The sequence below is a fragment of the Corvus hawaiiensis genome, chromosome 1, assembly GCF_020740725.1.
Source record: "Corvus hawaiiensis isolate bCorHaw1 chromosome 1, bCorHaw1.pri.cur, whole genome shotgun sequence".
Lineage (NCBI taxonomy): Eukaryota > Metazoa > Chordata > Aves > Passeriformes > Corvidae > Corvus > Corvus hawaiiensis.
Genome location: NC_063213.1, coordinates 16,438,845 through 16,458,471, shown reverse-complemented (window position 1 = coordinate 16,458,471; position 19,627 = coordinate 16,438,845). Strand labels below are relative to the sequence as shown.

General features: G+C 44.3%; 1 protein-coding gene across 1 annotated transcript; it reads left to right on the top strand.

Annotated features, from left to right (window-relative positions):
- Window positions 1-7,957: 7,957 nt before the first annotated feature.
- LOC125321405 (mycocerosic acid synthase-like) lies at window positions 7,958-19,341 on the top strand. Its single transcript, XM_048294193.1, has 6 exons — window positions 7,958-8,022; window positions 8,752-8,905; window positions 9,820-9,980; window positions 12,689-12,892; window positions 12,996-13,177; window positions 13,463-19,341. The coding sequence occupies exons 1-6, from the start codon at window positions 7,962-7,964 to the stop codon at window positions 19,019-19,021; spliced, it is 6,321 nt and encodes a 2,106-aa protein (XP_048150150.1). The 5' UTR covers window positions 7,958-7,961; the 3' UTR covers window positions 19,022-19,341.
- The last annotated feature ends 286 nt before the right edge of the window (window positions 19,342-19,627 follow it).

Genomic DNA, 19,627 nt, shown 5'->3' with positions numbered 1-19,627 from the left:
ATACCCGCTTTACCACTGGCAGCAGGAGGACCCAGGGTAGTTGGCTCACACAGTGCTCTCTTGGAGGCAGCCAAACTGATTTTGTTGAATATTCACAGAAATTCAACCTGCATAAGCATGGATGGAAAATCTGTAGCCTTCTGGCCTATGTTTGGCAGAAGTCTGTGCAACTGGACACGGGGCTGAGTATGGGAAATGTCAGACAAAATTCATTATGGTATTACTCAAGTCAAGTCTAGGTGTATCAGCCCCCAGCAGAGGAGTAGCCTTGTCCATGCTTGTGACATGGATGACAGGCGATGGAACCACTGGAGCCACAGTACTGGCTCAGAAAGATACACTTACAACTTTTATATAAGACTAAAGGAAGATTTCATTCAGGTAATGGGTTTCTTTCCAATACCGGGAAGAGGAAGAACAGGCTTCTGTGTAGAAATGCAGTTTCTCATCATTGGTACAATTTATTGCCAAACCATTGAGAAATTCAGAGAATGCAGTGTTTCATATTGACATAATGTACCTTTACTTCCATAGGTGAACTGAAGAGAAAAAAGTTGATTATTCTGCTTTTTAAGTAATGCAGCCACTAGGTGATGGAACCGATGATTTCTGGGAACAGACAAAATTAATATCATGGAAATACTATTGGAAATATTTACTATCAAAATATTGTGTACACAGCAGAAAATGTGCATGGTGTGAGCTGTCTTCCTGTTGAATAGGTATGTTACTGCAATCTGAAACTTCAAATCAGATTTTTAGCATGGAGACTCTAATACTGTTCTCCATGAAGTCAATAACATTGGTTTTCATGAGTTGTGGAAGCCTGCCCCAGTGAGCTTACAGACAGCTGTTCCTTAGGCTTCCAGGAATTTAACCCTTGTTTTTTCTTGAAAAACTTCTAGACTTTACATTCTTGAAGTGCCATAGGAAACAGTGGTGATGACTGGATTGTATCTCCCATGTAATCACCTGGACAGTTTGCATGTTTCCTCATCTATTTTCACTATTTCTGGATTAACAGTTCTTCACCTCTCAGCTGTTATTAGATATAATAACAAGTTTGTTACAAGTGCAGATGGGCACAGGACAATGTTACCTGTAACCTCACCTCCTATGGTGGTTGCTGTGGGTAGATGTGGCTGTGGAATCCAGTTCATGGCCAGGATCGCACTGAGCAAACTCAGCAGAATGTATCCGCTTCTTTGGAAACTGCTTAAATCCACAAATAACTTACTTGCTGATGCTGCAATATTTTTTCCAAATCAAGAAACCACCCTCTAAGCAGCACCACAGTTGCTGTGCTAGCTTTGCTTTCAGGGAGACCTGTTTGAGAAAAGAGAAGTTTTCAAGATAGGACTTATGTGTATATGAAATATTCTTTTGCTAAAAATTCTTGTTCCAAATAGTTTCAATGAATAAGGACTTGACTTGTCTTAAATGTTATTTAGACAAAAATCTGTTTAAAGTTTGCTGCCTGAAGTTGCATTACAGCAAACATAAGCTCTTTAATAAACTGGTTAGACCTACCTGCTGAAGCTAAAAGATTTTTACTTGCAGCTAATAGTGTGAATGTAAACTCAGGGACAGCTCCCAAGTTTTAAAAACAAAAGAGACAGGCTGTGATTAGCAACGAGGTATCTTTTTGCAGCAGCACAACAGTGAATAAAATAGCCCAGGTCTTTGAACACCAGGTTATGTTATTCAGAAGGGAATTTGTGAGGTAATGGTGAGCTCCTCATTAACTGGTGTTTAGACGAGAAATAAATATGCAGCAATTCCCAGGGCTCTCTGGTGGGAAGAAGATACTGTAGAAGTCATGTATTTTTCTCACCCAGCAGAAAGACATCTGGAATTTGTGACATGGGGACAGAAGATACAGATTCAAATATTTTGGGGGTCATAAAGTCAGTAGTTTAACGGCAAGAGATTGCTGTTTGCTACAACTTGAGACATATATCTTCTCAGGTACATAGAAGGAACTAAAATATGTGGAAATACTAGAGCTACTGAACACTAGAGTTAACACGGTAGGAACAGCTTTGATAATTCTTGTTGACATTTCTGAACAAATATTATGGCTGCATTTTATAGATTATATGCTACAAATACTAGTGTGTTAAATCCGAACAGACAGTCCATACTGTGGCTGCAAACCCAGCTCAGTTTGAAACAAGACTCCATTTGGTCTATTTACCAAGTTGATCATTGATCAGTTGGGCAGTCTTCAAAAGTGCTTACTCTGAAGACTGACTTGGTTAAAAATCAACTGGGGTTAATTAAATTTTCTTCAAAGAATGTTTGCATCACATCAGTGAAGAGACTGTTCAATATCTGTGGTCCTTGAATGCATGCACAACAGAGTTACGAAGAAGTGAAAGTTCCTGTTTTCGGTGTCTTTATGCAAATAAGAAGCTGGTGAGTTTGGGAAAATATGGGGCTGAGGGGGGATAGGTTTATGGGAAACAAAGCCTCAAATGGTTTATGAAAATACTGACTGCTCCTCCCAGTAGAGGAAGCCTGGAACTATTTCTCTTTTCCCAAAATATAAAACACACCTGAGCAGCTGAAAGCAAGAAATCAATTGCTCTCTCTGGGCTTGCCAAGGTACCTCCCCATAGAAATGTCAAATTTGCTGGTGCTTTTCAGAAACATTTGGTTTTAGCACTGTCATGGTTTAATTCCAGCTGGCCACAAACTACCAGGTAGCCACTTGCTAAATCCCTCCCCCTCCTTCCCCTAGTGGGATGGGGATAAAAGGCAGAAAAAGGTAAAACTCATGGGTAGAGATAAGAGCAGTTTAGTGATTTAAATAAAGTAAAATATAGTAATAGTAATAATAATAATAAAAATTAATAGTAATAGTAATGAAGAGGGGAGAGAGAGAAAGGGATAAAACCCAAGAAAAACAAGTCACATTTAATACAGTTCCTTATCACCTGCTGACCCATCCCACCCCCAAGCAGCAATCGGCGGCTCCAGGCCAATCCCCCCAGTTTATATATGGAACATGATGTTCTAGGGTATGAACAACTCTTTGACTATCTCAGATGAGCTCTTCTGGCCATCCTCCCTCCCAGCTTCTTGTGCACCTTCTCGCTGGCAGAGCATGGAAAATTGAAAAGTCCTTGATTTAGAGTAAGAACTAGAAGCAACAAAGAAACCATCAGTTTGTTACCAACTTTGTTCTCATACTACATCTAAAACACAGCACTGTACTAGCTAGTAAGAAGAAAATTAAATATCTCAGCTGAAACTAGAACAAGAATGCAAAAGAAGAAATGTTTGTCCTTATCTTTTAGATGTCTCAGTTGTGCTTCACAGCTTGAATACCCTACTAGAAACCAAGGAAAAAATAGTACTGAATTTAAACCAACAGAAGTGGATCCAACACTTCTTGGGATTGCTGCTTCTTCAGAGACCACTGAGCAATGCCTTGTTTTTAGGCAAGCAATAGCACAGAAACAGGATAAAACCCCAAGTGTTTGTAGAAACATCCTCAAAGAGAGGTTAAGTGATATGTAGACACTTGGCACACTAACACTGGATATCACAAGCCCATTTGGTCTGGGGTGTAATCCAGACTGGCAGCCCCTCTGTGCATCATTTGCTCTTTACCTGAATCATTTCTCTGAGTATCCCAGTGCCTGTTCCACAGTACCCATTTGATCACAAGAAATTCATGGCCTGTCTGGATATTTGTGCTGCTAGGAAGTTCTGAACCTGGAACTGCCAAAGGCCCTTTCATTGCTAGTTCTGGACTAGTCAGAGGACACATGGGCAAAAAACAGAAGCTGAATAAACCTGGCATTTCTCTGAACTTAAATTCCATTATGACATTTGTCAAATAAAGAGAAAGGACAGGTGCAGGACATCTGTCCTGGTTTAACCGCAGTTGGCAACTAAGCCACACACAGCCACTCACTCACTCCCCAGGGGATGAGGGAGAGAATTGGAAGGGTAAAAGTCAGAAAACCTGTGGGTTGAGATAAAGGCAGTTTAATAGGTAAAGGCAAAAGTTGCATGCACAAGCATAGCAAAATAAGGAATGAATTCACTAATTCCCATTGCAGGCAAGTGTTCAGCCATCCCCAGGACAGCAGGGCTCTATCCGTGTGTAATGGTGACTTGGAAAGACAAATACCATCACCCTTTCCTTCTTTCCTTCTTCTTCCCTCAGCTTTGTATACTGAGCATGACACCATATGGTCTGGGATATCCCACGAGTTGATTACAGCTGCCTGTCCTGGGTGTGTCCCCTCCCAACTCATCGTGCACCCCCAGCCTCCTCCCTGGTGGGGTGAGGAGCAGAAAAGGCCTTGACACTGTGTAAGCACTGCTCAGCCATAGCTAAAACATCCCTCAGTTATCAACAGTTTCCAGCACAAATCCAAAACACAGCCCTGTACCAGCTACTGTGAAGAAAATTAATTTATCCCAGACAAAACAACCACAAGCTCCAAGCATTAAAATAAAAGCAATAAAATTGTTTTTATGGAACAGAGCAGAAACATGAAAATTTTGACCACTGCCACTAATTGTAGCATCACCTACATCTTTCTCTTGAAAATTTTACTTCCCCCTGCAGTTTTTATGGTATTTACATAACATGCAGCAAAGCTGAAAGCAGTGGAAGTATCACTTCTCTTCGTCAGTGCAATGAGCTGTGGGCTGTATCTTTCTTTGTATTTGTGGCATTTCTGTGAAAGAGTGGGACAAGGAAGTGGGTTTTGCTTGCATCAAGCTTCTCAGTTCTTTTCAGTGAGGAGCTCTCAGTCCCAGAGCCATTTCTCAGCGATGGTGCCTCCTGCCTGTGAGCACTTCCCAAGGCTGACACCCCTGTGCTGTGCAGCTGGGCAGGGCCAAGTGCAGGAGGAAGCCCTCTGTCCATCCTGCCCTGTCGCCAGGGCTGGGTGCAGTGCCTTGTTTCCACTGACCACAGGAAGTCCCTGCAGTACTGCAGTGGCATTGGTCCAACAGCCAGCTCTCTTCAGTGCTTGATATGAATGAGTGTTTAAGATCACTTAAAAAATCACTGACAAGAATATCAGTGAAAACCAGATTTAATATTAAGCAACAGCACAAACAAGGTTCATTGGCAAGGTTCATTCTTCTACTTACAGGACAATTAAGACACAGCGAGGAAAAAAAGGAACAAAATCCAATCAGTCAAAACAGAAATGAACTCAGAACTATCTGTGCATGTTTGCATGTGTGTGTGTGTTTAGTTGCATGTGACAAAGGATAGAAAGGGCAAGGACAGAAAGGAACACAACCTAAAAGCTTAACAACACTCAACAGTACTTAACTTGTATCTTAAAACTTAACCTTACAAATTTAGCAAGGGATTAGTGATAAACAGCATTAAATGTGGCTTATAACTTAAACTTACTTACAGGCCTAACTTACTTAGATACCTAAGGTACTTAAACATCAAAGAGAGTAGCATTTCTCCCAGATTTGCTATAGCATATGTGTACGTGTGTATGCACACAGACATAAAGGTCAGTGCAAGGCACCTGTGAGAAATTCCCCTTGGAGGTAGTGAAATACTCACTTTGGATACTTTCGTGTCTTCTCAGTAGGTGAAGGGTTGAGCCTCGAGGAGTGGGGGTTTTGGCCCAGGATTTGTTGTTGTTCAGTGATTCTCCAAGTACAGCAAACTTGAGAGTTCTCTGACTCTGAGAGGCCCCACTTGGAGGGAGGTCACTGGTCGCAGCCCACTGCAGCCCAGAAGGACTCATTTTGGACTGCTGTTTATAGGGCTGCAAGTGAGTGGGCTTTATTCAGAACAGTGTTGCAACCTGGCCACACTTTGGGTCAGCACAGTTTCTTTGAAAGTGTGAGAACAGGGATATTATGCCATTCAGGCAAGGAAAATAGTTTCCAAGGCTGTTCATGGAAAATCCTGGAGCTCACTAGACAGCAGCAGTTCCTGGGAGCAGACAGTGTTTCTGATAAGCTCAACAGGAGCTGAGCCCAGGTGCTGTTCATCAAGGCCAAGGCCTAATGAGCATGTCTCAAATCACAGTGTGGCCTGAAGAAGGGAGGGGGATGCACCACCACAGTGCTCCATTGCCTTTATTGAGCAGACCTCCAGTAACTGTTACAGGGACTTAGACACTCATCTCCCATTTAAGGAGATCCTTATGCAGTCACCGTCTAGAGTGGGTGAGCAGTTCAAGGTAAAGAGGCTTCAATTTATGTGTGCAGATTTATTTGGATCTGCAGCAGACTCCCCCCTCACAGTTCATGTGCTTTTCTGCCACTTCCATAAAGTCTCTTTAGAAGAGTAATGTCTTCTAAAGGACTGTTCTTCCAGTAAAGCAAAAATGCGTCTGTCCAGATTCTTCTGGGTCATTCTAAGGTTACAGGATTATAGAAGCAAGATTTTAGGGAGAGGCAGATTGCCAGGAAGTATTCCAAATCCCTTTGTTGTCTCATGCATTATTGTGAATGGTCTGAGTTTAAAACAAACCCAATACACTGAAGAGCAACAAACAAACAAACTCATTTTACCTGAACAGGGAAGACTGTTAATTGGTGTGGAACAGAACCTCAACAGGCAGGCAGACCAACTTTGTGGAGAATGCATATACCACAGTTTTAAAGCAAACCTCCAAGAGATGATAACTCTGAATGATGTGTGGGGCTGCAAAAGAGCCTCGTCTCTGCTTCACTACTGTCAGTCAGTGATTGAGAAAGGCTCTTTGGGCCTTGCTGTGGTATCCCTGAGATGATGTCCCGGTGACTGTATGATACTGTATTCCCTGTTGTCTTCCCTGTGCCAGAAATTAATCCTGTGCCTTTAAACTGAGATCGAGAGGGGGGAGAGAAAAAAAACGAGTGAACTTTTAAAAGCAGTTTGTGTTCAAGGACACAGTTTGTGTTCAAGCACATCCTCTGTGTGCTTTAACGGTGGCAAGAGCAGAGGAAGCACCCTTTTTTTTTTTCTTCCGAGTTTTTCGGCTGTTTCTCCGGAGAGAGACGGAGAGTTAAACTCCTTTGTTTCCCTGGGACTTTGGCTTCTTCTTCTTCTCTTCTGGAACTGTTTAGAACACCAGAACATCAGAACCTCACCTGGAGACTTTACACCTGCCCAGAGGGGGGGCCTCCCATGCCAAACTCCAGCTCCAGGGAGAAAGAGAGACCATACCCACAGAAAGGACTCTAAAATTTTTCCAGGTTTCTCTCCATAGCGAGAGGTTTTATTATTTAGCATTATTCTTTTCCCATTGTGCACTGTGTCTGTTAAATAAATAGTTTTTTCCTTTCACTTTCCTCCGAGGAAATTTTTTTTTTCCCGAACCTGGTGGGGCAGGGGTGGTTGTAAGTGGACTTCTATCAGAAGATATTTTCCTCCAAATTTGTCTACAGCTGGCACAGATGAGAATCTGTCCTCACTGCCAAGAATCCCCCACAAAACCTTTCTAGAGGAATCTTCTCCTCTTTGTGGGTTGAAGGAAGTCCAGGAGGACTGCAGGGCTTAGAGGTGGGCATCCTAGCGAGTTCTAATTAGTTCAATTGAACTGATTCTCATCTGACAAGTTCCTTTCCCAGAATCAAGGAAAAAGAAATCATCTGTCACTTCTATACTGGGGTATTTAATTTGATCCCAAAGGGAATTCTTGTCTTTGCCATCTAATTTGTTGAAAAGATTCACCTTTTGTTAGCAAAGGTTAAACAGTAAGGAAGTGTCTGTGCATGAGAGAGTTTGGGGAACTAAATGGGGATTTTCCTCTAAAAGTAGAGACAAGAGGAAAAATATAGTCCAGCTCAGGTCACTTGTGGGAAGTGTCGTTTGTCATCAGAACCAACAGTAGATGATTCAAGATTAATCAAGTTTTGAACAAGTTTGTGTGTTTGTGGGAAGTTCACCTTTTAACCGAGTATTTATGTAAAGGTAAATGCATAATTGTTTGACTGGACTGACACTACTCCTGTCTTGTGCAGCCCAGGAGATGGAGATTGAGACTGCAGAGGAAGTTGCTATTGTTGGAATAGGATGCAACTTTCCCGGAGGTGAGTCGGGGGTAAAAGCAAAGCAGGCTCTGAGTGGACATTGAAAAGCAGAGTCTTTTATTAATATTGAAATGGAGGAAAACACCATATTTTTCCCCTAGCAGAATCTGTTGCTTTGCTGCCTGTGGGATCTTTTTGAAAGGCGGTGCTGTGGTGGAAACGAATTGGTTTGAATCTGTCTGCTGACAGACAGACAGACAGACAGACAGAAGAAGCTGCAGTGCTGGCCGTGGGCAGGGCATTGAGCTGCACACGAAACTCATACAAAGGAGCTGGATGGGTCTGGGGTGATTTGAACTTTCTGCGTGTTCACTGGCTGGGTGATTGTGCATTGTTACAGGACTCTGCATGCCTAGGGACAGGACAGACCAGGGGCTGGACATTACCATCAGCTTTGCCTGTACCATAAACTGGTTGGGTTTTCCTCCAAGAAAGCTTCTTGCTTTATTACAGTATGTAGAGTAGATGCAGTGAGATGGTAGGGAAATGGGGAGAGAAGGTGGTTAAGGATTTTGTGGGGCTCCTTTGCTTTTAGACAAGCAGTGAGGACATCAGTGATGCTTTTTCATTTTCCTCTCACCAAAGACTGATCACTTCTTTCTGTGGCAAGTCTTCTTGAGCAGCCTAGATTGACACGTGGGAGGTCCTTGTAGCTGATTGTGCATTTCTGAGCCTGCATGGGGAGGCGGAGTGCATAATTTAATCTGTTTTAAAAACTCTGTACAACAGGAGATGGAATTGACAATTTCTGGAAAGTCCTGGAGGAAGGCAAAAACTGCACGGTAGAAATCCCCCCCGAGAGATTTAATGCCAAGGAATGGTATGATCCAGATGATAACAAGCCAGGAAAAATATGTACAACACGAGCTGCTCTTCTCGATGAGTGAGTGTGTTACCCTGCTGCTCCTCGGGTTTGTGTGGTACTTAGATATGGGTACAGCTGTTCAGGGGCTGTGACCAGTGTGAAGAATAGCAGATTACAGATTAAGGTCAGCATAAGTGTCATTTGAATTCCACATTCACCTTAAATCCTCAGGCTGTAGAGCTTCATTCAAAGGAGAAGTTGACATGCACAGAAGAAATGTTATTGTCTCCTGAGATTGATACTTGGCCAGGTTGAATCACAGGACCCAGAATTAATTTACTGCTTAGTCCCATGCTAGCTATTGAATCCTGCTCTGAAATCAAGAGATGATAGAAGGCCATACAAACCTGATCTTGGGACACAAGATTGAACTTGGACTTGGTCTTTTGTAAGCATGGGCCAATTTTGAAGGTGCTTTTAAAGACAAACACACACATACACCCACTGAAAGTATTTTGAATATATTGTTGGAGAAGCATGGGTATCCCTTGAAAACACCTGAGCTGATCCTCTACCTTTTGGTTTTAAATTGTGAAGCATTGGTCCATATTGGCTTAAAATGATGTAGAAAACAATATTTGTTTATAACTCGTTGGCCATGACCACATTACAGCAGAGGGAGTCTCATTCTGCACATTTCATGATCTGAGGAATCCAGTTGGTACTAGTGCAATAACTATAAGAATAAAAATGGGTAGGAGCGGGCTCTTACCTCTGAAATGCAGAATCATTGATAAAATGACCTATTTTGTGGTGGGACATGAAACATCTTTGGTTTATACACATTTTCTTCTGAATTTCGGAAATGGGACCTGTGGCCTAAACACCAGTTACTGCTCTGCTTTTCATTGCAAAAAATGCTTACTGTGAGTCTAGAAGTAAAAGCATCTTCTATACATATGTCATATCATATTCTGGTCTGTGCATTTCAGATTTAATTCATTTGACAACCACCTCTTTGGGATTAATAATATGGAAGCTGAACGCATGGACCCACAGCAGAAGTTACTGATAGAGTGCACATACAAAGCCCTGGAGGATGCAGGAGTTCCTGTAGAATCTGTCAGTGGCACCAGAACAGGTGTTTTTATTGGTAAGATGAAACTTTCACAGCAAAGAAAAGAAAACCTCACAAAGATTGGAGCACTCCTTCATAACCTTTCCATGTTATCTAGGCTGGATCTAGGCTGGATCTAGCCTGGAGATCTAAGGCTACTGTGCTATGGCACTACTGGTTACTTTTGGTAAGAATTACCAGGAGGCTCTGGGAGTTCATGGTAGAATTCCTGTGTCTCTTTTTGGTGCTCTTCTTCCTGTGTTCAGACACTGAAGTGAAGCAGGAAAGAGTTAAAACTGCCTCCCCAACCCAGCCCTTCTTGGGAAAGATACTCCCAAGCCAGGCTGTGACGTTTCACCCTTAAGGGGAAGGGAACACCCAGGATTCGTAAATGATGAGGTCTGCAGGAAAAGTTTTATTAATAAATTACACACTTGGCATGGAAATTGGAATGTTGGTCACTGACCTGCTATATCAGCACATGGCAGCGGGTTGTGGATAAAGAGGTAGGGTGGTAGAAAAGGGGGAAAGGAAGAGATGAAGAAAGGGAGAGAGAAAAGGAGTGAAAAAGAGATAACCACTCCTGATTCCAGCATGAGTCTGGCCAATGACATGTCCAGTGTCCTGGGGGCACCCCCTGGCCTAGATGGGGATACCTTTTTTATAGAGAGGTTTCCCTGCCCTGAAGACATGTTTCTCTCTTTCTATGCAAATTAGTTGTCATGTCCAGTCCCTTCTTTCAGTCTTTTCTGGAAATGCATCAGAGGCTTTGAAGGTCTTGGGTCTTGAGTGCTCTTGACCCTTCCCCTGCCCAGATTGACCTTGGGTCAACGCTTCATTCTCACGATGATGCTGTCTTTCATTTCTTGATGGGGACAGAGTGGTCTAAAAGTGGCCCAGCAGAAAAGAGCCTGGGGGTGCTGGTGGACAGCAGCTGAACATGAGCCAGTGTGATCCCAGGTGGCCAAGAAAGCCAGTGGCATCCTGGCCTATATCAGCAATAGTGTGACCACAGGAGCAGGGCAGTGATTCTTCCCCTGTATGTGGCACTGGTGAGGCCACAACTCAAGTCCTGTGTCCCCTTTGGGCCCCTCAATTCAGGAAGGACATTGAGGTGCTGGAGTTAAGTCCAGAGAAGTGCAGCAGAGCTGGGAAGGGTCTGGAGCATAAGTCCAATGAGGAGCAGCTGAGGGAGCTGGGGGTGTTTAGCCTGAGAAGAGGAGTCTCAGGGGTGATTTTATCTCTCTCTACAACTGCCTGAAAGGAGGGTGTAGTGATGTGGGGATCAACCTCTCCTCCCAGGCAACTAGCGACAGGATGAGAGGACACGGCCTCAGGCTGTGCCAGATTGGTTCAGGTTGGACATTAGGGAGAAATTCTTCACAGAAAGGGTGACTGGACATGGGAATCGGCTGCCCAGGGAGGTGGTGGAGTCAGCATCCCTGGAGGTGTTAGAGGAAAGACTGGATGTGGCATTTAGTGCCATGGTCCAGTTGACAGGGTGGGGTTTGACCATATGGTGGACTCAATGACCTTAGCGGTCTTTTCCAACCCATTTGATTCTGTGGTTGTGTCTCTGGAGCAGAACAAGGAATGTTTATCCCAGAAAAGTGTTGCCCTACTTCCCCATGGTGCCCTTCTCCTCTTGTTCTTTCAACAATTCTTGGTTATTACTGACAATCCTTGGTTGGCTCCCTGGGTATCTGGCAGCCAGTGTTTGACATGTACACATTAGCCCCTTACCTTCTGGGCTTCTACACAGGCCTACCCTTTTTGCCCAGCATACTGTTTTCCAGTATAATGTTGGTTAAGGTGTTGTGGGGGTTAATATCCTTTCAAAGCAGCAGAAATCCTCCTGTGGACATTAGAATGGTACAGGGGTGCACTTGTCCAACTGCTTTTGTCAGTACCAGAAAAGTTACTGAGGAGATGATACCGAGGGCTGTTGGAAGACATTTAAAAGACAATACTAGAGGAACAGCACATTATTGCTGGTGTGATCTGTGTCTCTTTAAGGAGGAGTTTTCTGGGGTAGTTTGGCTGATGTGCCTATAGGGGAAATGCTTTAGATTACCTTTTAGTCTGAGAGTGCTCTTCTTCCACTGAGGGCACTATTCCTTGCTCTCTGAATACAGGTACTGCATTGTCCACATGTGGACTTGGGGATCCACGGTATTCCAAGCATAGTGTTCCCAGAAAAAGGACACAACTGCTCTCAGAGGCCCCCTTCTTCTTTTCTATTTCTTACTGGCTCACAGTGTGAAAATTGATGATAAATACAAAGTATTGGATGTAGTTTGTGCTGTGACCTTTAACTTGGTACATCTGAGGAACTGAAGCTAATGTCTTGTACATTTATATCCAAGCTATGCTATGTGTAACTTGTTGAGAAATAATTCTCATAGCTGAACTAAACCACGCCGTCTCAAACTGAGATACAGGGGTCTTGGCAGGCTACAGAGACCTTAGCTGCATCACACAGTGAGCTAAGCCATCAGGAAAGGCCTGTTGTTTCCAGGGCAGGTAGGAATTTCAAGTGTTAGGTATGTTTGTGTAAGTTGAGTCCAGGGGAAATTGCTGTGAGTTTTGCCTTTGACTTGTGTTGGAGCAAAGCTTCACCATAGGAGCACGGATGCCACGTGGTTTTGTCTTAACGCTGAAAACCGAAACACGCCGTCAGGTTTCGAGCTGCACGTGCCTGTTGTTGGCTTGGGTTAACTTGACACAAATCTGATGTTTTCCAGGTCTCATGAATCGAGACTATGAAATCATAACCAGCAGAGCAGTGAGTGAAATAAATCATTATGATGGTACTGGAACAGCAATGAGCATTGCTGCCAACAGGGTCTCTTTCACATTTAATCTGACTGGACCGTCCCTGACTGTTGACACTGCGTGTTCATCTTTTCTTTTTGCTCTGCACTACGCCTTGCGAGCCATTAAATCAGGTAATGGGACTGGAGAGATGCTGGACAATGGAATCAGGATTGCTACTGTTCCTATCTATCACCTGGGCCATCTCAACATGAGTATGTTTCTGTTTGACTCCAGGAGACTGTGAGGCAGCAATCTGTGGTGGGGTGAACTGCATCATCGATCCCCGCACCTTTGTGTCTCTCAGTAAAGCAAAAATGATCTCTCCGGAGGGCATAAGCAAACCCTTCTCCAAGAAGGCAGATGGCTATGGAAGGGGAGAAGGCTGCGGTGTTGTTTTCCTCAAACCACTGAAAAAGGTAAGGCTGCTTGTGAAGCAGCCTGAAATAAGACTGGTTGCTTGCCTGGATTTTGTGTCTTCAGCTCTAATAACTTCTTTTCCAGAGAAGTTTTTCCAATTCAAGCTTAAGATTAATGAAGCATTTCTTAAGCATTCATACACTTCCCCTAGCATAGGAAAAGGATCCCACATTTAAAAGTTAGCATCATATTCTGTGTATTCTTGGCTTTGTTGTGGTGTTTTGTTGTCTCCTCTACAGAGAAAGCATGAGTTTATTAAAGAAATTTAACTTTTCATGGAACAGGCAAAGGAAGACTACAGCAAAATCTGGGGTGTGATAAACATCAGTGCGGTCAATCAGAACGGCAGGTCCATGACTCCGATCACGAGACCGTCTCAAATAGAGCAAGAGAAGTTACTGCGCAGCATTTATGAAAGTCGTGTTGATCCCTCAGTTGTGCAGTACATTGAAGCCCATGGCACCGGAACTGCTGCTGGAGATCCTACTGAAGCTGAAAGCCTGGGTAGTGTCATTAGCAAGAACAGGTCTTCCCGAGTTTCCATTCTGAAAATCGGTTCAGTGAAAGGAAATATTGGGCACACGGAATCGGCTGCTGGAGCAGCCGGGTTGATCAAAGTGCTCCTGATGATGCATCATGGAAAGATTGTTCCATCCTTGCATTACTCGAAGGAGATGAGCAGCATCGATGCAGAGAAATTAAACCTTGCCATGGCCACAGCTGTAGAGCCCTGGGAAGAATCCAGTGAGTATGGAAGAGTAGCTGGCATCAACTGCTTTGGATTTGGAGGAACCAATGCTCATGTTGTAGTCAGGCAGGTGAAGCAGCCAGAGGCTCTTCCTGCCTTTAAGAAGCCCCTGGAATTAGTTCTGCTGTCAGCAGCATCCCGTAGGTCCCTCCAGATGGCAATGGCAGATACAGCTGAGCAGCTGAGCACAAGGAGCTCTGTAACTCTCCCAAGCCTGGCCTATACATCTGCCTGCAGAAGAAGCCATGCCAGCTACAGGTACCGAAAAGCGTTTGTCACAAATTCCCTCCAACACTTGCAGCAAGAGCTTAAGTTGGCGGCGAGCACTGAACCTGCCATGTCCAAGGTGGAACCACAGCTGGTGTTTGTGTTCTGTGGCAATGGTGTCACGCTGCAGGAGTTCAGTGAGGCACTGCTGAGCTCAGAGCCAGTGTTCAGAGACAAGTGTAAGGAGATAGAAGACCTTTTTCAGCAGCACGCTGCCATCAGCCTCCTGCCAGGGAGAAATCGTAGCTCAAAGGACTTGTTGAATCCAGAGCTTTCCCAGCCCTTGCTGTTTGCCCTGCAGGTTGCTGTAGCTTCCCTCCTGAAGCACTGGGGTATTAAGCCCATTGCTGCTGTTGGCCACTCAGTGGGGGAAGTTGCTGCTGCACATATTGCTGGGTACCTTTCGCTGGCAGATGCAGTCAAAGTCATTTATCACCGGAGCAGGCTGCAGGCAAAGACTGCCAGTGGCAGAATGTTGGTGGTTGGAAACATCCCTGTTGAAGAGATTGCTGAACGCCTGCATCCCTATTCGGGAAAGGTGTGCATTGCTGCTTTCAACAGCCCCGTTTCCTGCACCTTGTCTGGGAGTGTAGGCACTGTGGAAGCTGTCCAGAGAGACTTAGCTGAAGCTTTCAGACAGAGAAACATCTTTCTTCATGTTTTAAATGTTCCAGTTGCATACCACAGCCCCAGCATGGATATGATCCTCGGGGAGCTGGAAGAAAAAATAGAGCCTTTAGAAAAGCAGAAGGGGGAGACTGAAGTGATTTCAACACTGACTGGTGTGGCTGCATCTGAAAACGACTTTATTCAGGGCAGATTCTGGGCGCAGCATACACGTGAGCCTGTTGCTTTCACACAAGCCATCCAAAGTGCAGCCAGAGGCAGGGAAAACGTGGTGTTTGTGGAAATAAGTCCTCACCGAGCATTGCAGCGAAGCATAAAGGAAACTCTAGGAAAAGGCACAAAGGTGATGTCCTCTTTGCAAACGGATGTAGAATATCAGACGCTCTTCACTCTGGTAGGAAATCTGTTTGAACTGGGGTATAATCCCAACTGGCAGCACTTTTATAACGGGTATCAAAGTGTTCCGGTGGCCATTCCACGATATCAGTTTGATCGCCAAAAACTCATGGCCTGTCTGGATATCCATCAGCAAGCAAACCAAAGAGGTGTCAGCGCCAGTCATCCTTTGATTTATGGCATAAACAGTGACAATGTGGAGTTTGGCTGCCTGGTGTCCCAGGACACAACGCCATACTTATATGAGCACAAGAACAATGGGGTGGCCTTAGTCCCTGGTGCTTTCTATGTGGAGCTTGGTCTGGCCTCTGTGATGAGCAACTCAAGGCCTAAAGTGCCTCTGAGCACTTGCCAGCTGAGTATCAGTTTTTCTGCGCCGTGTGTTCTCACACAGAGTTCCCAAGTGCTGAGTATCAAGCTGAGTCCGCAAAAAGCCATGACAACCTTTGAGGTTCTCTCTTCCTCCAGCGCGGTTTATGCTGCTGGCCAAGTGGCAAAGCAGCCTGAAACTGTGGTGGAAGAAAGCAGCATCTCCTTCCCAGCCATCTATCGAAGATGCAGGTCAGTGATTAGCAGAGAGGAGGTTTATGAAGCACTGTCTCAGGTTGGCTTTCAGTATGGCTCCATATTCAGGCAGCTCAGTGATGTGCATTATTGCCAGGAGCTAAAGGAAGCTATAACCAGCATAAAGGTGAATGAGGAGACCGTCAGAGACATGTACAGCTACTGTATGCACCCAGTGCTGCTCGACTGTTTTCTGCAGATGACCGCTGTCTTGACCTCAAGGACATTCCAGTCCAGAGCAGGCTTTCCCTCAGGGATAGGCAGCCTGGTGGTGCTCCGCCCACTGGAGGAAGAAATGATGATATATATGAGAATGAGCAAGTCCACTGGAAACTGCCTTGAGGTCTGTGGATGCTTTGTGGGCAAACACGGCTCTGTCTTGGCTGAGCTCAAGCGTGTTGCCATCACTTTCGTGAAGGAAGCATCTTCCAGAGACAATGAATTCCTGTTTGAAAACAAGTGGAAAGAAGTCTCTCTTTCACAGACAATTGGACATCTGGGGTTTAAGCCCAGAGTCATTGTGTTTGCAGACAGATTTGGGATAGCTGAGCAGCTCAAAAAGTACTTGCATCCTGCTTCGAGATATGTTATGTATGAAGACTGGGAATGCCTCGTGGAAGGCCAGACACAGAATAAAATGAGAGCAGAGGTTGAGGCTTATGATGAAATCCTCTTCCTGTGGGGAATTCAAAAGTTAAATGAAGACTTCCCAAGGGAAGCGGTAGATCAGTTGGCAAAGTGCTGTGAAGCCTATCGCCAGGTAGTGGTGGCACTAAGAGAGAAGACATCCCGCTGTTCCATCAGAGTGATCACCTACAGAACAACGGAGAGATATGTGGACCACGTTAACTGTGGGTTTGCATTATATGGCATGACCAGAACTTGTATTGTTGAAGTTCCAGAAATCACATTTCAGTTGATTGACCTCAGCTCTTCCACCTCCCTGGACATCTCAGTGCTAGCAGATGTTCTTGTCAAATACAAAGGTGGGGACTATCCAGAAGTTTGCATCAGCCAGGGAAGGATTTATGTGTCCGAAATCAGACGCACACCTTTTGTAGATGCAGATTACATCCAACCCGTAAGATCTCTCCAGAAATCACAAACGTTCACTTTGTACACTTCTGATGCGTACGCAGCAAAAGACTTGTCTGGGGAATTATCCACTGGCGCTGCTACTCAGCTGGACAAAGAGAGTGTTGAAATTCAAGTGGATAAAATTTGTCTCCACTCAGAAGATTATTTTCCCATTAGTGTTTCTAGCTGCAACTTTGGTAATACACTGTATTGGAACTCACAAGCGGGAGACAGACACAGACTTTTAGCTCTTGATTTCAGTGGCACAGTCACTGCAACAGGCATTGACGTGAGAAAAGTGAAAGTGGGAGATCATGTGGTTTCATGTTATCCCACTGCTGCGTCATCCAGAGTTCAGATTCCAGCAACAGTTTGTTTCAATGCAAAGAAATTCCCTTTCCTCCAGAGTGTTCCTTGTGTGTCATACTTCATCATTGCATGGGAAATTTTCACTCAGAGGTTACCCAAGGGGAAACATGGCAGAACTTTGGGTATTATAACTACAGAGCCATCATCGGTTTTGTGCCACGTTCTTTCTGCAGCAGCAGAAGAAATGGGTTGGAGGACAGTCCTTGCAAAGCCCGCTCCTAACGTATTCCAGTATATCAACCTGTGCAATGCCCTTGTTCTTCTTCCTCCAGTGAACAGACTGTCTTTGGAGGATCTGGCCCACATGTACTTTCTTAAAGATGTGGTGATGGTGTGTGGCAATCAACAGTCCGAATGTATCCAGAATGTCAGTGAAATTGATCATGAAAACATCAGCTTTCATGTCCTTGTCGTTTCCAGCCTCTTCCGGAAAGCACCTCTAAAGGAATTGCACAAGACTGTACATGCCTGGGTCAGTTCCATGGATATGAAACAGTTTAGACATCTCTCGGGTTCTGTTTTTCAGCAGACGGAGAACTTGGAAGGGCTAAACTCTGTGATGTCCTATTTTACCTGCACTTCTGTTCCCCTTGCTGTCCTGAGAAGGCAGAAGGACATCAGTGTGCTTTCAGATATCCCGTTGTACGAGCCCCAGAGGCAGCTGTTCAAGCAGAACGCTGTTTATGTGGTAGTCGGGGGGCTCACTGGACTTGGCTTTGAAACGGTGAAATTCATAGCCGAGAATGGAGGAGGGTGTATTGCAATACTCTCCAGGAGAATTCCCAGCAGCGAGAAGCAAGAAGAGATGAGGGCTTTGCAGCAGCAGTACAAAGGGAGCAAAGTAGTGTCTGTGCAGTGTGACGTGACTTTGACCGGTGATGTTGAGAAGGCTTTCCAGTCCATTGCCAACACCTTTGTGGGGAGTCCGATCAAAGGTGTATTCCAAAGTGCTGTTGCTTTGCACGATGGCCACCTTGAAGTCCTGAGGCTGGCTGACTTTCACAAAGTGCTGAGCCCAAAGGTCGCAGGGACCCTAAATCTTCACTGGGCTACCAGAGGCCAGGAGCTGGACTACTTTGTGTGCTACTCCTCTGTTACTTCCTTTCTGGGCAATGCCACCCAGACAAACTATGCAGCTGCAAACTCTTTCCTGGATCTCTTCTGCCTCTACCGGAGGAACTGTGGGCTTTCAGGCCAGGCCATTAACTGGGGTGCTTTGAACCTTGGCATTCTGCTCAATCAAAGCCACATTCAGAGCATCCTGGGATCCAAGGGCATAGACATTCTGCAAGTGCATGAAATTCATGAGTATCTCAGGAAGACCTTACTTATAAACAACCCACAGCAAGCTGTTGTCAAATTGAACTTTCAAGCTTTGTATCATCATGTTTTTACTCAGATTATTTCACTCAATGGTCGCTTTGTATCACTTATGTCAGAAGATTTCAGGAACAAGATTGGAACCCCTGAGGAAACTGAAGTCCCAGAGACTGCCTTTCTCAAATCCGAGGACTACATCACCTCACTGGTGAGTGACCTCACAGGAGTGAACGCAGATGAACTAACCATGAATACACCACTTTCATCTTTGGGCATAGACTCTATGTTAGCTATGACAATTCAGAACCGTGTCTTTCAAGAGAGAAAGGTGGACATACCTCTTGTGAAACTGCTTGATCCTCACACAACCCTGTCAAGTTTAGTGGTAGTTTTGGAAGAAACAAGCAATGCAAATGGAACAGTTGAAAAGAAGAATGCTGCGGTTGAAAGTGCAGAAAATGAGAGCTGGCTATAGGAATCTTCCTGGTCAGGAATTGTGTAACTTTGACATTACTCAGACCCTTTGTAGCATCTCAGAATGTGTCATTGCAGAACTTCTGGTGATGCTGAATGTCCTCTTCTGCATTGACTCAGAAAACCCACACCAGGTTCCTCTGTCTTTATTCTGCTAGCTGTGTTAATTTCAGTCAGTTGTTTGGCTTGTTACTGTCTGCACCTCTACATGATGAATATACATGTAAAGAAGCATAAGATTATTTTGGCATTATTGGTTTTTTATGTATTTTTCTTTTTCTTAATATTAACTCAATTATCAAGTAATTTGATTATCCAATGTGTATAAATACCCGCATCTTTTTGAAAGTCTTTTAGATGTTGTGAATTTCAAGGTTTCTTCTCAAAAAATGAAACTTGATTTTTTCCTTATGTTTTCAAAACTATTAAAAATGTACCAGTTGCAAAGCATACAGTAAAGCAACTGGATTTTTTCACTATTAACCATCTTATGAAAGCTGAAATAAACAAGAATAGTAGAAGAGTTTAAAAAGCAAAACCTAAAGTGTATCTTTGTCTTATTTTATTGTTTTTCTCCCTCACTCACTCCCCTAGCTTAAATTTTCCT